This window comes from Meriones unguiculatus, chromosome 15 (assembly GCF_030254825.1).
Source record: "Meriones unguiculatus strain TT.TT164.6M chromosome 15, Bangor_MerUng_6.1, whole genome shotgun sequence".
Classification (NCBI taxonomy): domain Eukaryota; kingdom Metazoa; phylum Chordata; class Mammalia; order Rodentia; family Muridae; genus Meriones; species Meriones unguiculatus.
The window spans coordinates 33,759,066-33,778,282 of NC_083362.1; the positions used below are offsets into that span (position 1 = coordinate 33,759,066).

The following is a 19,217-nucleotide window of genomic DNA, read 5'->3' on the forward strand; positions in this document are numbered from 1 at the left end:
AGCTGATCAAGTTGTATCATATCTCAGCATGTCCTCTTCCCTTGTGACCTGGCAAGGTAGTCCTGCCAGGAGAAAGTGATCAAAAATCTGGCAAGTGAGTAAGTGTTCCATACAGTCCCCACTTGCTAGAGGACCCGCATGAGGCCTAAGCTTTTCATCTGCCACACCTTTGTAGTGGGCCCAGGCCCAGTTCCAGTTTGTGCATGGTCCTTGGTTGATGCTTCAATCTGAGCAAGCCCCTCTGGGCCCTGGTTAGCTGGTCTCCTTGTGGAGTTCCTGTCACCTCCAGATTCTTATCTCTTTCCTCCCACTTTTTCACCAGAGTCCCTACACATTAACCAATGCTTGGCTGTGAGACTCAGCACCTGTTTTTGAGGCACTGCTGGGTAGAGCCTCTCAGAGGACAACTCTGACAGGCTCCTCTCTGCAAGGTTAGCAGAGCATCTTTCATAGTGTTGGAGGTTGGCACTCTCTGATAGGGTGGGTGTTTGGTTAAGCCACGCATTGGTTGGGCATTCTCTGCTTTATCTGTTCTATCCTTTTCTCTGCATGTCTCGTAGGCAGGGTAACTTTGGGGTTGAAGTTTTTGCAGGTGGGTTGGTGTTCCCCATCCTTTACTAGAAGACTAGTTTAGCTAGAGGATGTCCTCTTCAGTCTCTATGGTCTTTGCTACAGATGGAACTAGAAAAGATTATCCTGAGTGTGGTAACCCAGACCCAGAAAGACACACATGGTATGTACTGACCTATAAGTGGCTTTTAGCCATACATTACAAGGTGAGCATAGTATGAGGCACAGACCAAAAGAAGATAAGCAATAAGGAGGACCCTAGTGAGGATGCATAAACCTTACTCAGAAGGGGAGATAGAATAGATAGCAGTAATGGCTGAAGAAAGGGAACAAGGTAGGGGAGGTGGCACAGAGAGTTAAGAGGGTTGAGATCAGATCTGAGGAGAGCAAGGGTGAGAGAACAGAAGTCCTGTAGAGAAAAGAGAAACTGAGAGTGTGGGCATCTCTGTGACAAGCTGGAGACCTAAGTCAGGGTAGGCTCCTGGGAAGATATGAGGGGGATTCAAGCAGAGACTCCTAGAACGTGAAATGAAAATCTCTAGTGTGCCTGGCAGAGTGGTGACACCGTGCTGTGGCGCAGAGAAACGCATGCTGTGACCCGGTGAGAAACACCAAGGGGAAGAATATGCAAACCGATGAGTGCCACCACGGATTTTTCGTTCCATGTTGCAGTGTGTGTGTGTGTGTGTGTGTGTGTGTGTGTGTGTGTGCATGCATATGTGTGGATGTGGATGTGAGTGTTTTGATATATTTTTATCATGTTGATTTTTCTTACTTTTGCTTGTTCATTTTGAAATTTTTTGTTATTTTTTCATTTCTTTGAGTTTTGAAAGAGTAGGAACATGAAGTTGAGTGTTTAGGAAGGTGGGAAGAGATGGGAGGAGTTGGAGGAGAAAAAAGAATATGATAAAATATATTGTATTATTGTATGAAAAAATTAAATAAAAATAAATAAAAATATTTTTAAATAAATAAAAATATTTTTTTATTTTATGCATTTGTTTGTCCACATGTCTGTGCATCATGTCTGCCTCAGGTCTGGAGGATAAAGAGGGCTTAGACCCACTGGAACTGGAATTACAGATAGTTGTGAGCTATCATGTGGGTTCTAGGAATTGAACCCAGTTCTCTGAAAGTTCATCCTCCTAACTGCTGAACCATCTCTGCAGACCATTTTCATTTAAAAATATATTCATTATGGTTTGGGTTTGTGAGAATTACAACGTTGAATTGATGTTTCCTCTTACATAAAGTACGAATGCCATCTTGCGTTAAAATGCCTCTTGACTGGATTTATCTCGCCTTTTGGGATGATGAAAGCAAGCTGATATCTGATAGACAGTGGAAGCACTGTGTGTGTTTAAAACTCTACATTGGCTGACATTTTATTGTATTCACCCCTTCATCATGACAAACTACATAGTCATATTAACCTGTGTTCTCACAGTGACTTGTAAAAACTAATTTGGGCAGCTTGTAAGCCTTTCTGTAAACTGAGTATGAGATACACACTTGCAGATTTTATCTTGTGTACCACTAGGTGTTCATGACTCTTAGATTCATTTGGTTACATGTAACCAAGGGTCATTTTTTAAAAAATTACTTTTTCTTCCCACTTCATGGCTCCTCTGCATATCTCTGCTACACTGTCTTCAGTCTGTAGGTGAGCTTTGTCTGAAAATTTCCATGTGTATAATTAGTCTCCTCTCACTCTTTCTCTGCATCATAATTCCCAGCAAACCTTTAGCTCCCACTGCTGATCTGTGGGTGGATGACACTAATGTGATGTGTTTTCAGCCTATGGGTGGTATTAGTTATGTTTGCTTGCAGCGTGATTTCAGAATATGATTGGCCTGACTTATTTTTCCAAGTGATGCCTCAATGTAGATGGACTGGCTCTTCTTGGTTCAAGGACTTCTCCGCCACTTAGTTTTAGTTTTAGTGAAGCGGCTTCTTCAGGATCACTGAGTGAGAACCAAGGTCTCCTGAAGTAACACTTTTCTCTCCCTATTGCATGGCTCATTTCCTGTATAGAGTCCCCTAAATCTTCTCCAATATACTGTCCTTACAGTAAGACGAAATATTTACTGTACTTAACAAGAAGCAGCCATTGATGATGTAGGCCAGTAGTTGCAGCTATTAACATCTGGGTGGCTGGGACAGGAGGATCATAAGTTTCTATAAAATGAACTCAAAGCCTGCCTGGGCTAAAAAATAAGTTCAAGCCACCTTGGGCAACTAGTGAGACCCTGCCACATCTGCCACCTCCATTCCACCCTGACTCCCCCTTCTTCCTACGCATTTTCTAGGCAGTAGAGATTGAATTTAGCCATAGGATGCATGTGCCTACTGATCTTGCCTCATGCTGTGATGAAGACCCTTAATGCTGATTTAACAAACATGAGGGAACCTCACCTCTTAATCTACGAGAAAGGCTCACCATACACTGATCACTGGTTTACCGACCATACACTGATCACTGGTTTACCGTGTGCTCTGTCTAGAAACGCAGTCAGTGGCTGGCAATTAGCAGCACCCCTGCTGGGATTCTGAGGGCAAATGCTCATAAGGAGTTAGTTTTTCCGGAGGAGTCCTAACTCCCCTGCTGATTGTCTGCCTTTTCTTCCATGAGGTGAGGTTCCTGCTCTGTTAGCAGCTCCTTCCAAGTTACTGTCTTTAGGTTTTGTACTGGTCTGGGACATTGGAAACACCTGGAAATCTTTTTCTTTCTTCTTGTTTTACTAGTTTTTCCTCTTGTGTCTTCCCTTGTTAAAATCTGGCTATGAAGTTGTTTTTGTTTTTTTATGTTTTTCAGATGAATTTCTCAGTAATTTAATAACATGTAATAGAATAAAATGGAAGCTCAGCATAGCAGTTGTATATCAAACCAGATTTTTTTTTTCTCCCTCAGGCTCCATTAAGAAATTAGAGCATCTAAATTTTGCCTTGGACAGAATAGATATCTGTAGGACTTGGATTTTGTAATCAAGCTTGTTTGTTTCTGAGCATTTTGATCTTGGCTAATTTCCAAGTGGTTTCTAAGTTAATTGCTTAGCAAAGGATGAAACATTTCATTTTCTGCACTGTATTGTCATGACTTTTACATTTAATAACTTGCTTTCTCTAGATCACAAAGTAAAGGAGAGGTCTTTATATTTACATACCATTGAGAAGAGTAAGATAGATGGTTAGAACTCGAATAGTAAAAAGTAGTGTAGCTATTTCTCATATAACAGAGGGTCAATACAGTGTGTAGCTAAGAAGCATCCAGGCCATCAGGAAACAGCAAATGATTTCACATTAATTAAGTCATTGATCCTTTGCAGAATTGTGTCAGGGAGGGGACTTATCAACCTTAATTTGTTTTAAGTTATTTGTCTTAATTTGGTGAATAAAAATACCTGATTTATAATCCTGTGCTCTTTTTCTTCATAGCTTCTCAGCTCTGCTGGCGCAGGTTAGTGAGTCTTACCCCGTGGAAGCCTTCCCAAACCATAGAGAGGCTTCTGTATTATAGAAAGACACGTAGAGAATGATCAGAGTACGTACGGATGTGTAGTAGAAGTAGTTCATGTAGGGAATAATGCTGTCTTAGCTGTCTTACACTGATCCTTTGGCATCATTAAAGTCATCATTCCACAGGTATTTTGGAGGTAACCACAGAAGTCTAAGCCATTTACTTCATAGGACTTTCAAAGAGTGACTAGTTACAAGTCAAAAATAATAAGAAGAATAAAAAAGGATGCAGCTCTTCTGGAACTGAGCCATTGGCGTTAAGCCGGTGGCTTTTGTGATGACAGGGCTTGTGATGGCATTAACCAGTGGTTTTTGTGATGGCAGGGCCTGTGATGGCTTGTGATAGCTCAGGATGGCTTGTTACAGCTTGTGATGGCTTTACGCCAGTGTCTTTTGTGATGGCAGGGCTTGTGCAGAACCTCCACATAGGCTCAGTGCTCTCCTGCACTGCATCCTGATAGTGTGGCACTGCTTGGCTTGTCCATGTGTTCTGGGACATGGGGGTGGGGTCCTCTTTTAGGTTCCTTAGTCATATGAATGAAGGAATTAAGAGAGGACTCAAAATGAAGCCCAAGGACAATTTTCTTAGATTTTGCAAGAAAAACTCCAAGGCAGTCAACCTGTGAGAAGGGTGATAGAGAAGAGTGGGGGAAAGCCATCATGTTTTAGGTTGGCAACATGACAGACAAGGGGAGCTTTAGAAGAATGAAGCCCTAAGTGTTAGGGAAGACATGTTTAGAAAGGGGATAGAAAGAAGAAGAAAAAGGGAAAACTTGCCATTTTCAGAATAATTCAGAAAAGCATCCCGTAATATATGCTACAGTATATAGTGTAATTGAGTTATGTAAGCATCTGTGCTAAGGGCAGGAATTCTGGGAAAGAGAAATAGATTATGTCATTAACATGATATACATTCAACATGGCTTTAGATGAACCACCTTCCTGAGAACTTGTCCCTTATCTAGTTAATAGACCAGCGACCTGGAAATCTAAGTGTCCACTCAGGCTTGAGGTTTCATTTTCCTGCCAGAAAGAAATAATTTTCCCTTAATAGGCCTTTATTGTCACAGTAACGCATGCAGTGGCTGCCCTGTTTCTCTGTGAGATTGCTAGCACAGACTTGGCACATAGTAGGTACACAAAGATGTGCTTGACTGGAAGAGAGAAAACATAAATAATTCATATTTGTTACAAGGTTTTTCTCGAATGCCAGCATTTATGCCGAGACAGTACCAGTATATCAGAGGAAGAGAACCACCAGGCTGGTATTTCTAATGCCCATCAAGTAGAGACACATTCTTGAGTGTGCATCTTTGCCTGTTCATTCAATGATTAACTCAAGAAAAATATTTCTGAGCAGAATTGCTTTTGTACTGGGTGTGCCAGTTTGATTTTTTAGAAATATAACTGAAACTTCCTCCACAAGTGTATACTAGTTGGCCATATATGTTTGGTGATTATTGCACATTCCTATCGCCCCCATGACACATTTCATGGTGTTCATATTGGTCTCTCAGGGGCCTGCACTTTGCCGGTACAGTAGACATTTTAGGGGAGAGAGAGAGTATAGAAGATGTTTATGTGATAAAAATATTTGCTTTTTTGTTTTATTTGTTTTGATGCTCTTAGCTCACTCCCATCCACTTCAATGATTTCATATATCAGCTTTACTCTCCCATTAGTCAGTGTTTCATATTTGTTTGTTTAAATTCAGTTCTGATCTACCTTTCTGAGAAATTGTTTTAAATGTTCTGTGTAGGGTAGAGAAAAGGGATTGGGCTAATAATGTTTCTTATTAACGCTATGATTATCAGTGGTATTGTCTAATCCGCTATCACAATCAAATAAAAACACAGACACTTGCTAGATTTTATAATTGACTTGTATCACCTTGGGCTGGGCAAATAATTTCATCTATGCTACCTCATATCTCCCAGTGTCCACCCCATGCCATCTGCCTTAACCATTCCATCTGGGGTACCTTCTGTCCATAATCTTATAAATATTTGCTTATTCTTCATCTGGAACACCCCTTTCCATGCCATTCTCAGTTCTTTCTCTTGGCCCACATGGCTCCTTCCATCCTAACCCATCATGGCTTTCTTCTTCCTTCTTCCACTTCCTTTTTCTCCCTTCCCAAGATCTTCTGTGTCCTCAAACCTTAGCACTGCCCACCTCACCTTTCCTCTGCCGCAGGTACAAACAGGAGTAATTTCTTAGGCAAGGTGCACACAAGGAGACAAAGTGCTCCTCCGAGCAGGGACCAGATTTCGGGAGCCAGTAGTTAGCATTAAAGTGCAGAGCCCCAGACCAACCCCCAACAGTTGTGTATGCTGTTTACTTCAGTATGCGCCAGGATCCACATCCTCAGTGAATAGAAAGCAATGGACTTTTGAGTGGGCCAGTTGCAGAAATAGCAGGATCCAAACATGGAAGGCTGACTGACTTATGCTTACCTCAGAGTGATGACATCCATTTAAGATTGTAGGAGCAGTAAAGGATACAGGCCTCAGGCTGCCAAATTCTCTTAGCTTGCAAGAGAAATCAAAAACGTGTTTTACTTAAAATTTTGTATTTTGCTATATACACAGACCAAGACAATTTATTCTTGCAAAGCTTTCATTTTTAACCTCCATTTGACCCTTTGCCTCTTCAGTGAACCTCTTCACAAGCGGAGATGAGTTATTTATTGGTTTGTTTGGTGATAGAAAATAAGCTTAGGGGCTCATACATACCACAGGATAATGATTTTTTAAACAGAGTTTTCTTCCACCTCCACCCTATCAAATGATCTTTCGTGTCAAACTGACATTCTAGAAAGACAACATGTTTGACGCTTCACTTTTCCTTGTGATCACTTTCTTTTCCTTGTACTTTTTAAAGTGTGTGGATTCTGTTCAGAAACTTTTCTATAGAGTAGTCCCTGCATCAACCTTTTGGAACAGACCAGTTGTGCAGATAGCTCACAGGTGGAAACAATGCCACGAAATGACCTACGAGGTCACTCAGAGCCAACAGCTTCCCAAGGTGTTCCTTCAGAAGTGGAGCCACCTGTATAATCCTTGTAACCCGACCTGATAAACTTCTTTAATTACATTTCAATGATCGATTTAATAGAGTCTCTCCTGATGGATTAAGTCTCCAGTCTCTGAAGGATTAAACTGTACCTCCCTTCACTCCTGTGGTACAGAAAATTTTCATTCTTAATTTAATCTTGTTGCTCGCCTCCTTTTCTGGTCTTTTTCCTTGAATATTCCTAGCTTGTTTGTGATCTGTAAATCTTACAGAGAACCCAGACTGTAGCAATTCCTCAGAAAATGTTGAATGAATGGGGGGGGGGGGGAGAAAGTGAGTGAATGGGAGAGTTTCTGTCCACAGATGAATTTGTTACCTCAGTTTTGAAAAGGGGAACTATATGCTAAGAACAGAAACAGTCATTAAGACTGGGGAGCAGATCTTGGCCTCCATTATTTGATTTTTACAGCCTGATGGTTAGTAGCAAAGGGCAGAGCTTTTTTATCCCTTTGCCCAGTCAGCTTCTTTTTAGCTACTGTATTGATTTGTGGACTTTTGTTGGTTATTCTTGTGAATAAAATCTCCTGAGAAGAATATGTGTTGTAGATATTGATTAATTAGAATCTCCATAGTGTGAAAAGATTGGAATATAACAGTTTCAGTGGCCAGCTAACTGATCTTGGGTTAGCTTTGGCCCCCAGAACAGCCCTTCCTTATTCACCTCTGTGTCAGAAATAATGTTCTATGACCAATAGCTAAAATCCTTCGGAATCTATTGATTTAGAAGTCACATTGGATTTCACCAACCCAAAGCTAAGAAATATTGTCAGATAACATCATGAGCCTATAGAAAAGCTATTCCTGTCTTGCTTTAACTGCCTTTTTGAAGTACACACCAAAGTAATTCAAACTTGCTTTGCTTTACGACTTAAACATTGAAACATGAAATTTGGGATAACCTACATCTATGTTTCTGAGCCATGGTCATTCAAAATGCTCTTATTCCATTTAAGATGAGAGCTATGCTTTTAGTGTTGACATTGTTAATACCCACTAGAATACAAGCTCTCTGGAGGGTTGCTCATTCTCTTCAGAATCTTCAGTTTGTAGAAAGGGTTACCATATCGAATTTTCATCTGCATGTACATTTTCTGTTTCTTCTCTTCTCTTTCTTTCTTTCTTTCTTTCTTTCTTTCTTTCTCTCTCTCTCTTTCTCTTCTCTTCCTCTTCCACCTTCTCCTCCTCCTTCTTGAGCTTCCTCTTTTTTTCTTTTAAATGTCCTTATCATTCTGCGTCTTCCCAGGTCACACACTATTCATAGTTCAGTACACTTCAGCTACATCTTGTCATTATTTTCTCTTTAGGCTATCAATTTATATGCCTAGGCAGGGGAAGTAGAGGCAGGACAGGATTGCTGAGGCAAGACCATTGTTTCCATTTTTCTTTCCAGGTGCAATGAGGATATGCCTTCTCTGTCATCACAGATTTGGAAGATGAAGTAGGGTGCCATTTGAGAACAGCTTTTATCAAATACGTTGTGTGGGACATGTGATGAAAAGTGCTATCAGATATTCTGATACTCTGGCTTTCTCTCCAGAGCAAGGCACCTCATGTGGGAGCTGATTTGGGCATAGTCCTTCACATAGTCTTGTGAAGTGGGTACACTATCCTGTTTCAAAGATGCAGACACAGGCTTATATCAATAGCTTACACTGGCTTAGATTGATGATGAAAAATGCAGACTTTTTTTTCACTGTTTATCAATTCTAAATTAGGGTAGGAGTAACTCCAGGGTCACACGGACTTGAATGCCCCTCTAATTTGCCAACATGAGGCACAATTATTACATTTATACTGGTGTTAATTGAGTTCATTTTAGATAGTATTCAATTGACAGGTTTTTCTCCCCTCATCACTATCAAATATTGTTGTGGCTAGTTAGGTCAGAAGTTAGTTATTTTCTGTTCCATGTTGATTAAAAGGGATTGGCATTGAATGACAGAATGGCTGATTGGATGGGGCAGAGTCTGCATTTGCATGTGGGCCTTGGGTCTGACCTGAATTTATAGGTTATTCTGTCATAATCTGAGACATGAATTAGGGATCTCTACTCACCTATTTATACCAACGACAGAGATTTCTCAGTCTTCTGAAGCTGAATCCTAACCTTGGCATTCCAGCTCATCGCTTTAGTGAACCTATAAAGACTCTGCAGTTACCCAGCAGGATTTCGTGCAGCTGCCTGCGGAAATCAGGGTAATCCTGCCATTTCTTAGAGCCTTTTAATAGAGCACTGATTACAGATTGCAGGCACCTGGTGCTGTTTTTGTATTGCTGAAGGGTACCATTTCAAAGACAAGCACTGGCTCGACTGATTTCCTGTTCTGTTGCTAGCCAGGAATAGGTACCAAGAAGCCCATACAACAGCTGACCTGGCTCCAAGTGTGGAGACTGCCAGCGCCAAAGCGTTAATTTCCAGAATGATAGTGTACATGTGAGTTACCCTGGATGTATTCACCTCACTTTGGCTCAGCGCACCAAGGTTGTAGAAGGACTTCTGCTAACTGAAGTCAGCACAGAGTTCTATGGGTTGGGACTAGGCCAAAGTTATTCTGTGCTTCTTGGATTACCCAGCCTGTTCCACTTGGGCCTGTTCCAAAACCAAATGAGAAAACAAACTGAAAATTCAAGAGGAAAAGAGGTATTGGTCTAAAATCAAAGTTTAGAAATCTATGGGTATGAGGTAGGACTAGGACTTAATTTTGTGCCAATGCTCAAGAGAAAGAATCAATCTGAGAAGTGTCACTACTGTGTCCCCACAGTAGTCTTCACTCCATTCTGCCAGTGTACACTTTTTCTCAACATCTACAATTATGGGATTAGTGTAATATTTTACACCCTCATGTCATGTTTCTCTAATTTTGTTCGGAGAGCATTGCAATGAAGTGGAGAGGAGTGTACAGTCCAAACACTGTCTAGTCCTACGTTTGGCTTCATTTCTCTTTGGATGTATGATTTTGGAACTCAGCTTCTGAGTTAGATAGAACTGAATGAAGTAGACAGTCACCAAGATGATTCTGCTGGTAAAATTTGAAGTGTACAAATGGTCAAAGTATGTCTGACAATGTCTTTCAATCTATGTGTTAACTGTAGCTGGGTAGGAACCAAGAAAGATATCAAGGAATAGTTACTGGTTGTGAAAGTCTTTCTGAGAGCCTTCTCAGTAAAGCAAAATGTATGGACTAACCCTGTGGAGTCTTTTAAACTTTGAAGCTTGGGACATTGCTGCTGGCAAGCGAGGGTCTCTTGAAGATAGAAGATAGAAGGTTCAGAATGTGTGAGGGATGGAAATCAAGAGGTCAAAGTTGTGTTTTTGAAATGCCAGAGTGGGGCAATACGGCAAAGGAGTAGAAAGAGGAGCTTCCCTTGAGAACCAGCAGAAACTTTTGAAATAAATGCCTTTCAGAGTTAAGCCTTTTCTGGTTTGGAAAATAGCCTTAAAACTGACTCATGGCAACCATCCAAGATCTTCTCAAGAACTGATTCCTATTGGAATCAAAAGGAGGGTGGCAGACAGCTTTGCTGTAAGGTTCACTGGGCATTGTCCTCTGTTGCCACTCTAGTTGGTGGAATGAATCTGGGAAAGCAGGGCCGACAAGTAAGAAGGACTAAAATCTCATGCAATAACCAACTTTATGCAGAACATCAGACATACTAGGAGGGTTAAGAATAGTTACCTGAGTAAACTATACAATTCCAATGATAAGCCGTACATGGCAGAAATGCATGTTTCCATAGAGGGGTATGAATATAGAGGCAGCTGACGTAAACCTACTTGTGTCTGCTGCACCTGGGAGGAGCAGGAGAACAGGTTCCAAGAACAAGTCTGTGTTTTGAAGAAACAGGTCATGAGACTCTTGTCTTGTTTTCTTGGAGTTTTTCCCACATCTTCAGAATTCTTACATATTTCCATTTTTGGGTTCCAACAGTCTTTCTGGAGATGAACAGCTGCTTCAGAGTCTTACCCTATGTGCTAAGTCTCCAGTTTAACTTGTGGAAAGAAAATGGCAGCATGTGAAAGTCTTTGCCAACAAAGCTGCATGATGTACACACATAAGACAAATTGATAGCAACAAGGAATGACTGTGTCCCAACAACTTTGTAGTTGGTGGGCAAGGGTAACAGCAATATCTTGCTCATCAGAAACAAAGGTGATCAGAGGAAGATTATGAAATAATGAAGTTTGTTTTGATTTACTTAGAGTACATTTCTGCTTCCTCTTCCATTTCTTCAATGTAAGATGGTACAGAGGAACAAAGAATCTTCCGGAATTGTGTTTCCTAGGTTCAAATCTGCCTAGCCCTTGAGAAGCAAATAATACAATAATTTACTTAACCACTTGCTTAACTGAGGAATCTTAAAATTTACCTAATATTCATGTCAGTATCTGCTGTAAAGGCCAAACCTATATTTGCTAAAGATCCCCACTTTGTGTTTGTGTTGGTGTGTATGTATTTAATCTTCAACCTTTTTTATTTTTTATGTCTTCTTTTTAGCATCAGTGAAGCAAGAACAGTAATTCAGCAAGCATGCTGAACATAGCAAATAATTAAGATGCATTTAGACCCCACCCTGTGTGTGTGTGTTTTTCTTTTTTTTTTTTGCCTGTATTTGAACATGATTGGAACAACTTGTCTGCTTCCAGAGCTCCCTCTTGTAGGTGATGATTTCAAGCCAAAGTATTGTTCTTCTTGTTCTTGTTCTTGTTCTTTTTGTTCTTCTTGTTGTTGTTGCTCTTCTTCTTCTATTTTGGTGTTACATGATGGTTTGTCATACTGTTTGTTAATGTTAGGGTGTGGTGATTTACAAATACAAGGATGATGTAAATAAACTTGTAAACCAGGTCTGTGGCAGAGCAGGGTTTGGTATTGAGTATTAAACCTATACAAAGGATTGATTTTGCAAATAAACATGGAAAGAGATGAAAGTAGTGTTTTCCTGTATCTGAAGTCGACATAGGCAGAAAGAATCCTGTGTACACAGTGTCTCCTACAGAAGAGGGTATATATTTAGGGAAAAGAAAGTCAAGTCTCATAGTAACCCAATGATGGAGACTCTTCCTTTCTTAAAGACTTCATTGTGGCTGATGTTGTTGTGTATGGTGCTCAGTAGTCTTGTCCAAAGGTGTGTGGCTGCAGCAGTAAATGTAAGCTGCCATGTGGCTGCTTTTATTTTCTCTAAGCTATGGCTAGGCAGGAGGCTGCACAGAGGAAAGTTCTTCCTTTAATGATGGTCTTCCAGCCCCTTAATCACCTATAGCATTCTCTCTCCTCTCTCACAATGATTGGGTGTTGACTGGAATCAAAGAGAGTAAGTCTAATTGCTGGATCTCAACGAGCTGTGTTTTTATAGCTTTCAGGTTAGGTGGGGAGCAGGTATGAAATCACAGTTCTTTTTTTTTTTTTTCAATGCAGTTTATTGAGGAACCTTGAACAATCATCTGACCCTGGGGAAAGCCAGCCCACAGCTTAAATAGCCTCTGGGTAGCCAACCCAGGTGTGCCACGTGGGCAATGCAGATAGGTCCACATACATGGAAGCAAGCCAGATCCTCAGCCTTAGCCAAATGTGGAATTGTTCGTGACAGAGAGCACTCACCATCGGGAAGGTGGAAGGCAGAAACCAGCTCCATCTTTAAGGCACAGCATTCCGCAGCTCTCTACAGTTCCCCCTTTTTGTTTTAGACTCATCAGGCAAGAGTAGAGGTCTGATCTCTGATATTAGAAATAAATTGGGACTTTGTACTGATGTTCATTTAGGTGTCATCCACTCAAAGAGCATCAGACCCGTCCGATACCTTTTTCTCAGAGGCGGGACCTGGGGCATCAACCCGCATGCAATCAGACATGCTCTTCTCTGGGTCCAAAGCGGCTGACCCTGAGTGCATTGCTTAGCCTCGCATCCTGAGCGTAATATTTTAGCTTTTTATGGTATCCAACTATGCTTGGGGCGAATGTCCTGCTTCAATGGCTGTAAAGGCCTGAATGATCATGGCTGCATCACACTGTTGTGAGACTCTAATCTTGCATATATACCACAGTTCTTTATGAGAACATTCTAGCTTTGTGACAGTGAGAAAAGGAGAAGATTTTTCTGGTTTATTTTCTCATTTTGAATTCAAATAATGATATGAACTTAGTAGCCAACTTGTTTCTAGACATTTTCTGGGCATAAGTATGTAAATATATCATGTGTGGTGGCACATGCCTTTAATTGTAGCACTTAGGAGGCCAAAGCAGGTAGATTCCATGAGTTCAAAGCTAGCCTGGTCTATAGAGTGAGTTCAGATAACAATAAAGGCTACTATTTCAAACAAAACAAAACAAAAACCAAACAAGAACAAGGACAACAGTAACAACAAAGTGGATGCAACTACAATTGTACATTCAGAAACTCATTTTTGTTCTGTGGCCTCTTATTTTCACTCTGTATTATTTAATGCTCATTTTTTCTCAAATAATTATCTATTAGTCTTTTTCTTTTCCATTTTCATGTGTATGTGGTGTGCATGTGTTCATTTGTAGCATGTGTAGCATGTGGGGTCGCATGTGAACATGGATGGGTTTGCACATGGGGAATTATATTGCACTTTATTTAATGAGACAGGGACTTACAGTCAAATCCACAACTCATCAGTATGGCTAGTCTCATTAGTGAGTTTGCTCTGACAAGTCCCTGTCTTTACCCTTTGAGGTTGGAGTTCTAAGACGGCTGCCACCCTAACTTATGAGTCTTCCAAAGACCTGAACTTTTTTCCTATATGCATGACCCTGATTAAAAAAAAAAAAAATGTAATATGCCACTAGGTAGATGGGTCCCAGCTCCTCCATTTTAAAGCAATGGAAATTTATGATTGTTAGGTTATCTATAATGTGTTACTTTTGAAATGAATCTCAGATAAGCATGCATTTAGTCTACAGTATACACATTTCTCTAATAGTCAAGCTTCTGGTTCAATGGGCTTCAGCTTAAATGCTACCTCCACAAGAAGAAATCATAATACTTTCCCATCATCTGTAGCCCAAAAGGAATTGGCTAAAAATAGAATAATTTACCATTATAAAAAAGGCATATCTAATGATTCTTATTTGCGGTCTTTAGATGATACATTCAGCTGTCTTGACCTACATTTGGGATTGAATGTGGAAGTGCTTTCTAACTTCATGAAGGGCTAAGGCATTTAGGGATTCCTTATTAGTATAGTGCAGAGCATCTACCACAGGCTTCTGCTCAGGAAACATTTTTACTAGCTTGCTTAACATGTAAGTCATTTGCTGGGCGGCGGTGGCACACTCCTTTATTCCCAACAATCAGGAGGCAGAGGCAGGCGGATCTTTATGAGTTTGAAGCCAGCCTGGTCTACAAAGCTAGTCCCAGGATATTCAGAGCTGTTACACAGAGAAACCTTGTCTGAAAACAAAAACAATTAAGTCATTAAGTACAGGGGGCCACGATCCCCACCACAAACAGTGGTTCCAAACTTGTTTGTGTAACAGAATAAGCTGAAGACCTCCACTGGTAAATAAGACCTGGGCTTTGGCCCTGGATCCCTTGAACAGGATGTAGAGACTAGATATAAAGTGGATTTGGGACCCCACCCCACCCCTGCCCTTCTATGTCCTATCACGTATTTTTCTGACAGGCTAGAGAACGTTCTTTTTAATATTTTTTGTATTCTTTATTTTTTATACTTATATATATTAGAATATATATTGTATTATTTTCTCTTCTTCGAAGTGTGTGGCTCCTTTAAGAGTGTTGTTCAAATACTTTAGTATCTTATTAATTCAGTCTTACATTTGTAAGCCTTGTGAGGCCTTAATTATGGGTTCTTGATATTCTTTGCTGGTTCCTCCCTCCCCCACACCCCATGGCAAGCCTTCTAGGCTTGTTTATGCCAATAATAGCTCATTGAGCTTGTAGTAGCTCTACTTTGAAACTTGGAATGTTATCAGATTCATCTGTCTATTGTATCACCTTATCTGGTTTCTTCTAGTTTCTTCTTATTAGAACCATTAGTTGAAAATATTCGTTGAGCTACATGGAAGAATTGACTAACAGATGCAAAATATTCACCTGACTCACTCTTTATACACAGGCATATGTGCCCTATCCCAAAATGATCCCTACTCTACCAATTGCTAATTTTCTGGTTGAGGTTTTAAACTTGGTAGCCAGATGAGTACATGCAACCTGAGGATGAGTTAGGGGGTTGCTTATAAAAACAATTTATAAGATTCTGATTTACTGAATTCAGATGTGCAACTGGATTTAAGATAACTAAGCTTACTGTCTGATTCTTTCACTTATAATCCACTGTACATTAATGTTCCCAGTATGACACTGAAAACATACACTTTCAAGTACACCAGAAAGTTTTTTTGTACAAGCAAACAAACAAAAAATGAGACACTTGACCCTAGAATGTATATGGCACTCTCCCAGTAGAAATTTTTCAAAGGAAAATGGCCTCATTTTTGTATAGAAGAAACTGTATATTCGTGTGTATCTATACATGAAAAAAAAAAAAACTGAGGCTTTATTAGGTTGGATATTAATCTTCCAGATATCTTCTGCTGTGCATGGGTACATTCATTCAATTTTTATAGTTCAGAAGATATTTCATTATTCATATCCTAATAGGAGTTAATAAAAATCTATTATCTTTAAGGTTAATAAAAGATACTCAGGCACTAGAATGCCTGAGCTGAACATATTAAACTATTTAACTCTTCAGTTCCAAGAGGGAGGTGAAGACATCTCCTTGTTGTCCTAACTAAGCCCCTTTCCTGGTTGAGCGACCCTTTCACAGAGATTCCATGAGACCATTGGAAAACACAGGTATTTATATTATGATTCACAAACAGTAACAAAATTATAGCTATGAAATGGCAACAGAAATAATTTTGGGTTTAGGGCTCGCTACAACATGAGGAGCTGTATTAAAGGGTCATAGCGTTAGCAAGGTTGGAACCACTGTGCTACGTAAACTGAGAAATACTGAGATTCACCCATCAATCTCTGCCCTTGTATATTGGATCTGAAAGCTAAATTGGGGCTTGTTTGGTTGTAAAACTTGGGTTCAGAGAAGTTACTAGTTTTTTCTTCTTATACTCCTTCCATTTGTGAATATTAGTATAAAAAAGTAAGAAAGTGTAACAAATATCACTTAATTTTTCATCAGTTGTCAAAAGAATAGGATTTTTAAAGATCCTGGTCAAACAGGTGTCCCTCTTTGGTTTTCTGATGGATTTCACACAATGTGGTGTTAGTTCTAGACAGCCTTTCAATATGGCTTGAGAAGATGTGAATCAAGATGTGGAAGCAAAAGCCATGACAGCTGGGGAAGGTGCACTTCAGTGAGTTCCTGGATGTGTTTGAAAATACGGTATTGCAAAAAGAAATAAAAAAGTGAGAGTTGGGCAATATAATGTTTATTATTAGCCCTTAGATTATCATGGCAGTATTATTTAACCCACTATCAGAAATAAGAAAACACGGACACCTGTTAGATTTTGTAATTGCCTATTTACCTTGGGCAGGGTTTCACCTATGCTGACTCAATAACCTCACCATTCATCTCCCATGCCATCCACCTTAATCCTCCTCATCTGGTCTACCTTCCATCCATAATCCCACGGTATTTGCTTGTATTCTTCATCTGGAATTTTTCATGCCATTATTGGAGTCCGTCCTTTCGGGCCATGTGGTTTTTTCTTCACACTAACCTATCCTGGCATCTTCCTCCCTCCTCTCTTCCCATCTGTTTGTCTTCCTGTGATTTTCTTGAACCAGAAGCCTGAGAACCTTAGCCATGCCTATCCCATTCTGCCCTGCTCAGGTATAGGACATTTAATTAACCAATCAGGTATAATAACTTAGGCAGGTTTTCACAACAAAAATAGATTTACACAACAAGGATAGGCTCACATAAGGATAGGATTATGTGAGAATGTGCCCTTCTGAGCAGGGAAAAGATGTTGGGGGCCAATAATTTACATTAGAATACATAACACCAGGCCAACCGCCAACAATTCCTCCTTTCTGTCTAAATAAAAAGGCCATTTTTAAACAGTAAGAATAATTATGAAACAATTATAAAAGCCAATAGGTAATACTGTATATATATATATGTTTATAATTATATATATATATATATTCTAGTATTTAGCAAACCAAATATAGTGTTAGGACTCTGACTGCATTAGTCTGTGCCTTGTTGAGGAAACATGCTACTTCCTTTTCTCCATGGTTGGTCACCCACTACCACGAAGTGGTACCCCAGGGGCATAAAGTGGGAACTGCTGGGTAGCATTTCCAAAATATTTGGCACTAGTCAGATGTAGATTCAGAATTCCATGCCCACTGGGGATGAAGGAAAATGTGGAAGGTTTGGCAAGGGTCCATATGGTGGCAAGTCTGTGCAGTGGGTCACTGAACAGTAGGGCCCACTGCAGGAGACTAATAAACAGAGCTCCTTACTTAGCTGAGGAAAGGCAGCTGTGCAGTGACGAAATTAATGGTTTCATATTTTTTAGATGGGTATTAAATAGAAGATAACATAATTATTTCCATTATGAACTGAGTTAGTCAATTGTATTTACATTGGAGTCAAAGGAGATTTGGAAGGAGTATAAACAACTCGATTTACAGACTTCTCAATCGCAATTGTCACTTGTTCTTGGCAAAGGAGGAAGAGGATGGATCCTGCTGTCAGTTAGGGGAAGGCACAGCTGAGGTAGAGATTAGCAAGCCCCCTAGAGCCCATTGCTTGCTGTTCATGCCACATTGTGCTGACAGTTCAAGTAGTGAGAATGCAGCCCCTTTTCTTTGTACCTTTATAGTACACTCTGAAGAGCTTTCTGTTAATGTGTCTGTAATGCACAGGTTACAGCAACAGATGGAACACCTCACTGATCATTCCCACAAGCCCTTCAATATCATCAGTTCCAACTTTTCTTTTCTTTTTCTTCAGAAAATTTCCTGTGTGCCCTCCTCGGTTGCTCTACAATGAGTGCCAAATCTGCCATCAGCAAGGAAATTTTTGCACCTCTTGATGAAAGAATGCTGGGAGCCGTCCAAGTCAAGAGGAGGACAAAGAAAAAGATTCCTTTCTTGGCAACTGGGGGTCAAGGAGAATATTTAACTTATATCTGCCTGTCAGGTAATGAAACTGAATAACAGTAGCAAAACAACTTTTGTTTTAAAAATGCTTAATTCTAAAGCCCCTGGGAGGATCATGTTCATTTGGTAATATCTGTCCTTCCACTATTTACTTTTGTCTTTGTTGTCATCTCTCATCTTTATTTACTCTTGCCTTATCCTGTGTGGTTGAGATTTCATTGTACTAGAAAGATCTTGAAGTTCAGTATTCCAATTGCCAAAGAGTTTCTGCAGAGCTTGGCAGGCATTTCTTTATTTGTTCTTTTCTTCAGAGGGAGTGTCTGTCCTCGGGGAGTTTTGTTTTAGAACCCTTCTTGGTATTTGGATAATTGTCACTACTAGCAGACTGAATTTCACTTGTTTTTTTCCTAGACTGTTGCCAACAATTAGTAATAGTTTTTTTTTTTTTTTGAAGCAAATATTGGTACTTTATGGAATAGGAGGAAGAAGATTTCGTTCACAAATCATAGCTTTGCCTGACAGCCACTGCCTTGTGAAATATAACCATCTGTTTTCTAAGCTTAGAATTTTGTTGGATTATTATCTTTTTCTCTCTGTTTGTGATTTGAGGAGATCTGTGGGATTTACTGTGGATACAAACCAAGTTTTTTTGAGATAAAATCAAAATAAATTTTCCATGAGCTTCTGGGTAATGCTAAGCTAAGCACTAAGGGCATTTGTAATATTTCTCATGATAGGAATGATAAACTAAGCTTACAATAATTCATCTTTTACAAAATATTTTTGAGTTGTGGTTTGGGAATAAAACTTTAATTTTAAAACCCTCTTTTAGCTTTTCAACAAAATCAAGGATCTGATAATTTAGTCAGAATTAAGCTCAAGGTATAAATAACTTTTCATTGATAAATATGAATTTATGACTATTTTAGATTA

General features: G+C 39.8%; 1 protein-coding gene across 3 annotated transcripts in view; it reads left to right on the plus strand.

Moving 5' to 3' along the window:
• Stxbp6 (syntaxin binding protein 6) overlaps positions 1-19,217 on the plus strand; it is a 247,991-nt gene that overhangs the window by 38,642 nt on the left and 190,132 nt on the right. For 2 of the 3 annotated variants that reach the window (XM_060368316.1, XM_021652412.2), the window contains exon 2: positions 18,136-18,324. The exons of the other annotated variant lie outside the window; for it this stretch is intronic. In XM_060368316.1, the coding sequence (XP_060224299.1) occupies positions 18,171-18,324 (154 nt within the window). In that variant the 5' untranslated portion in view covers positions 18,136-18,170. The remainder of the gene's footprint in view (positions 1-18,135; positions 18,325-19,217) is intronic. 3 annotated transcript variants of the gene reach the window in all.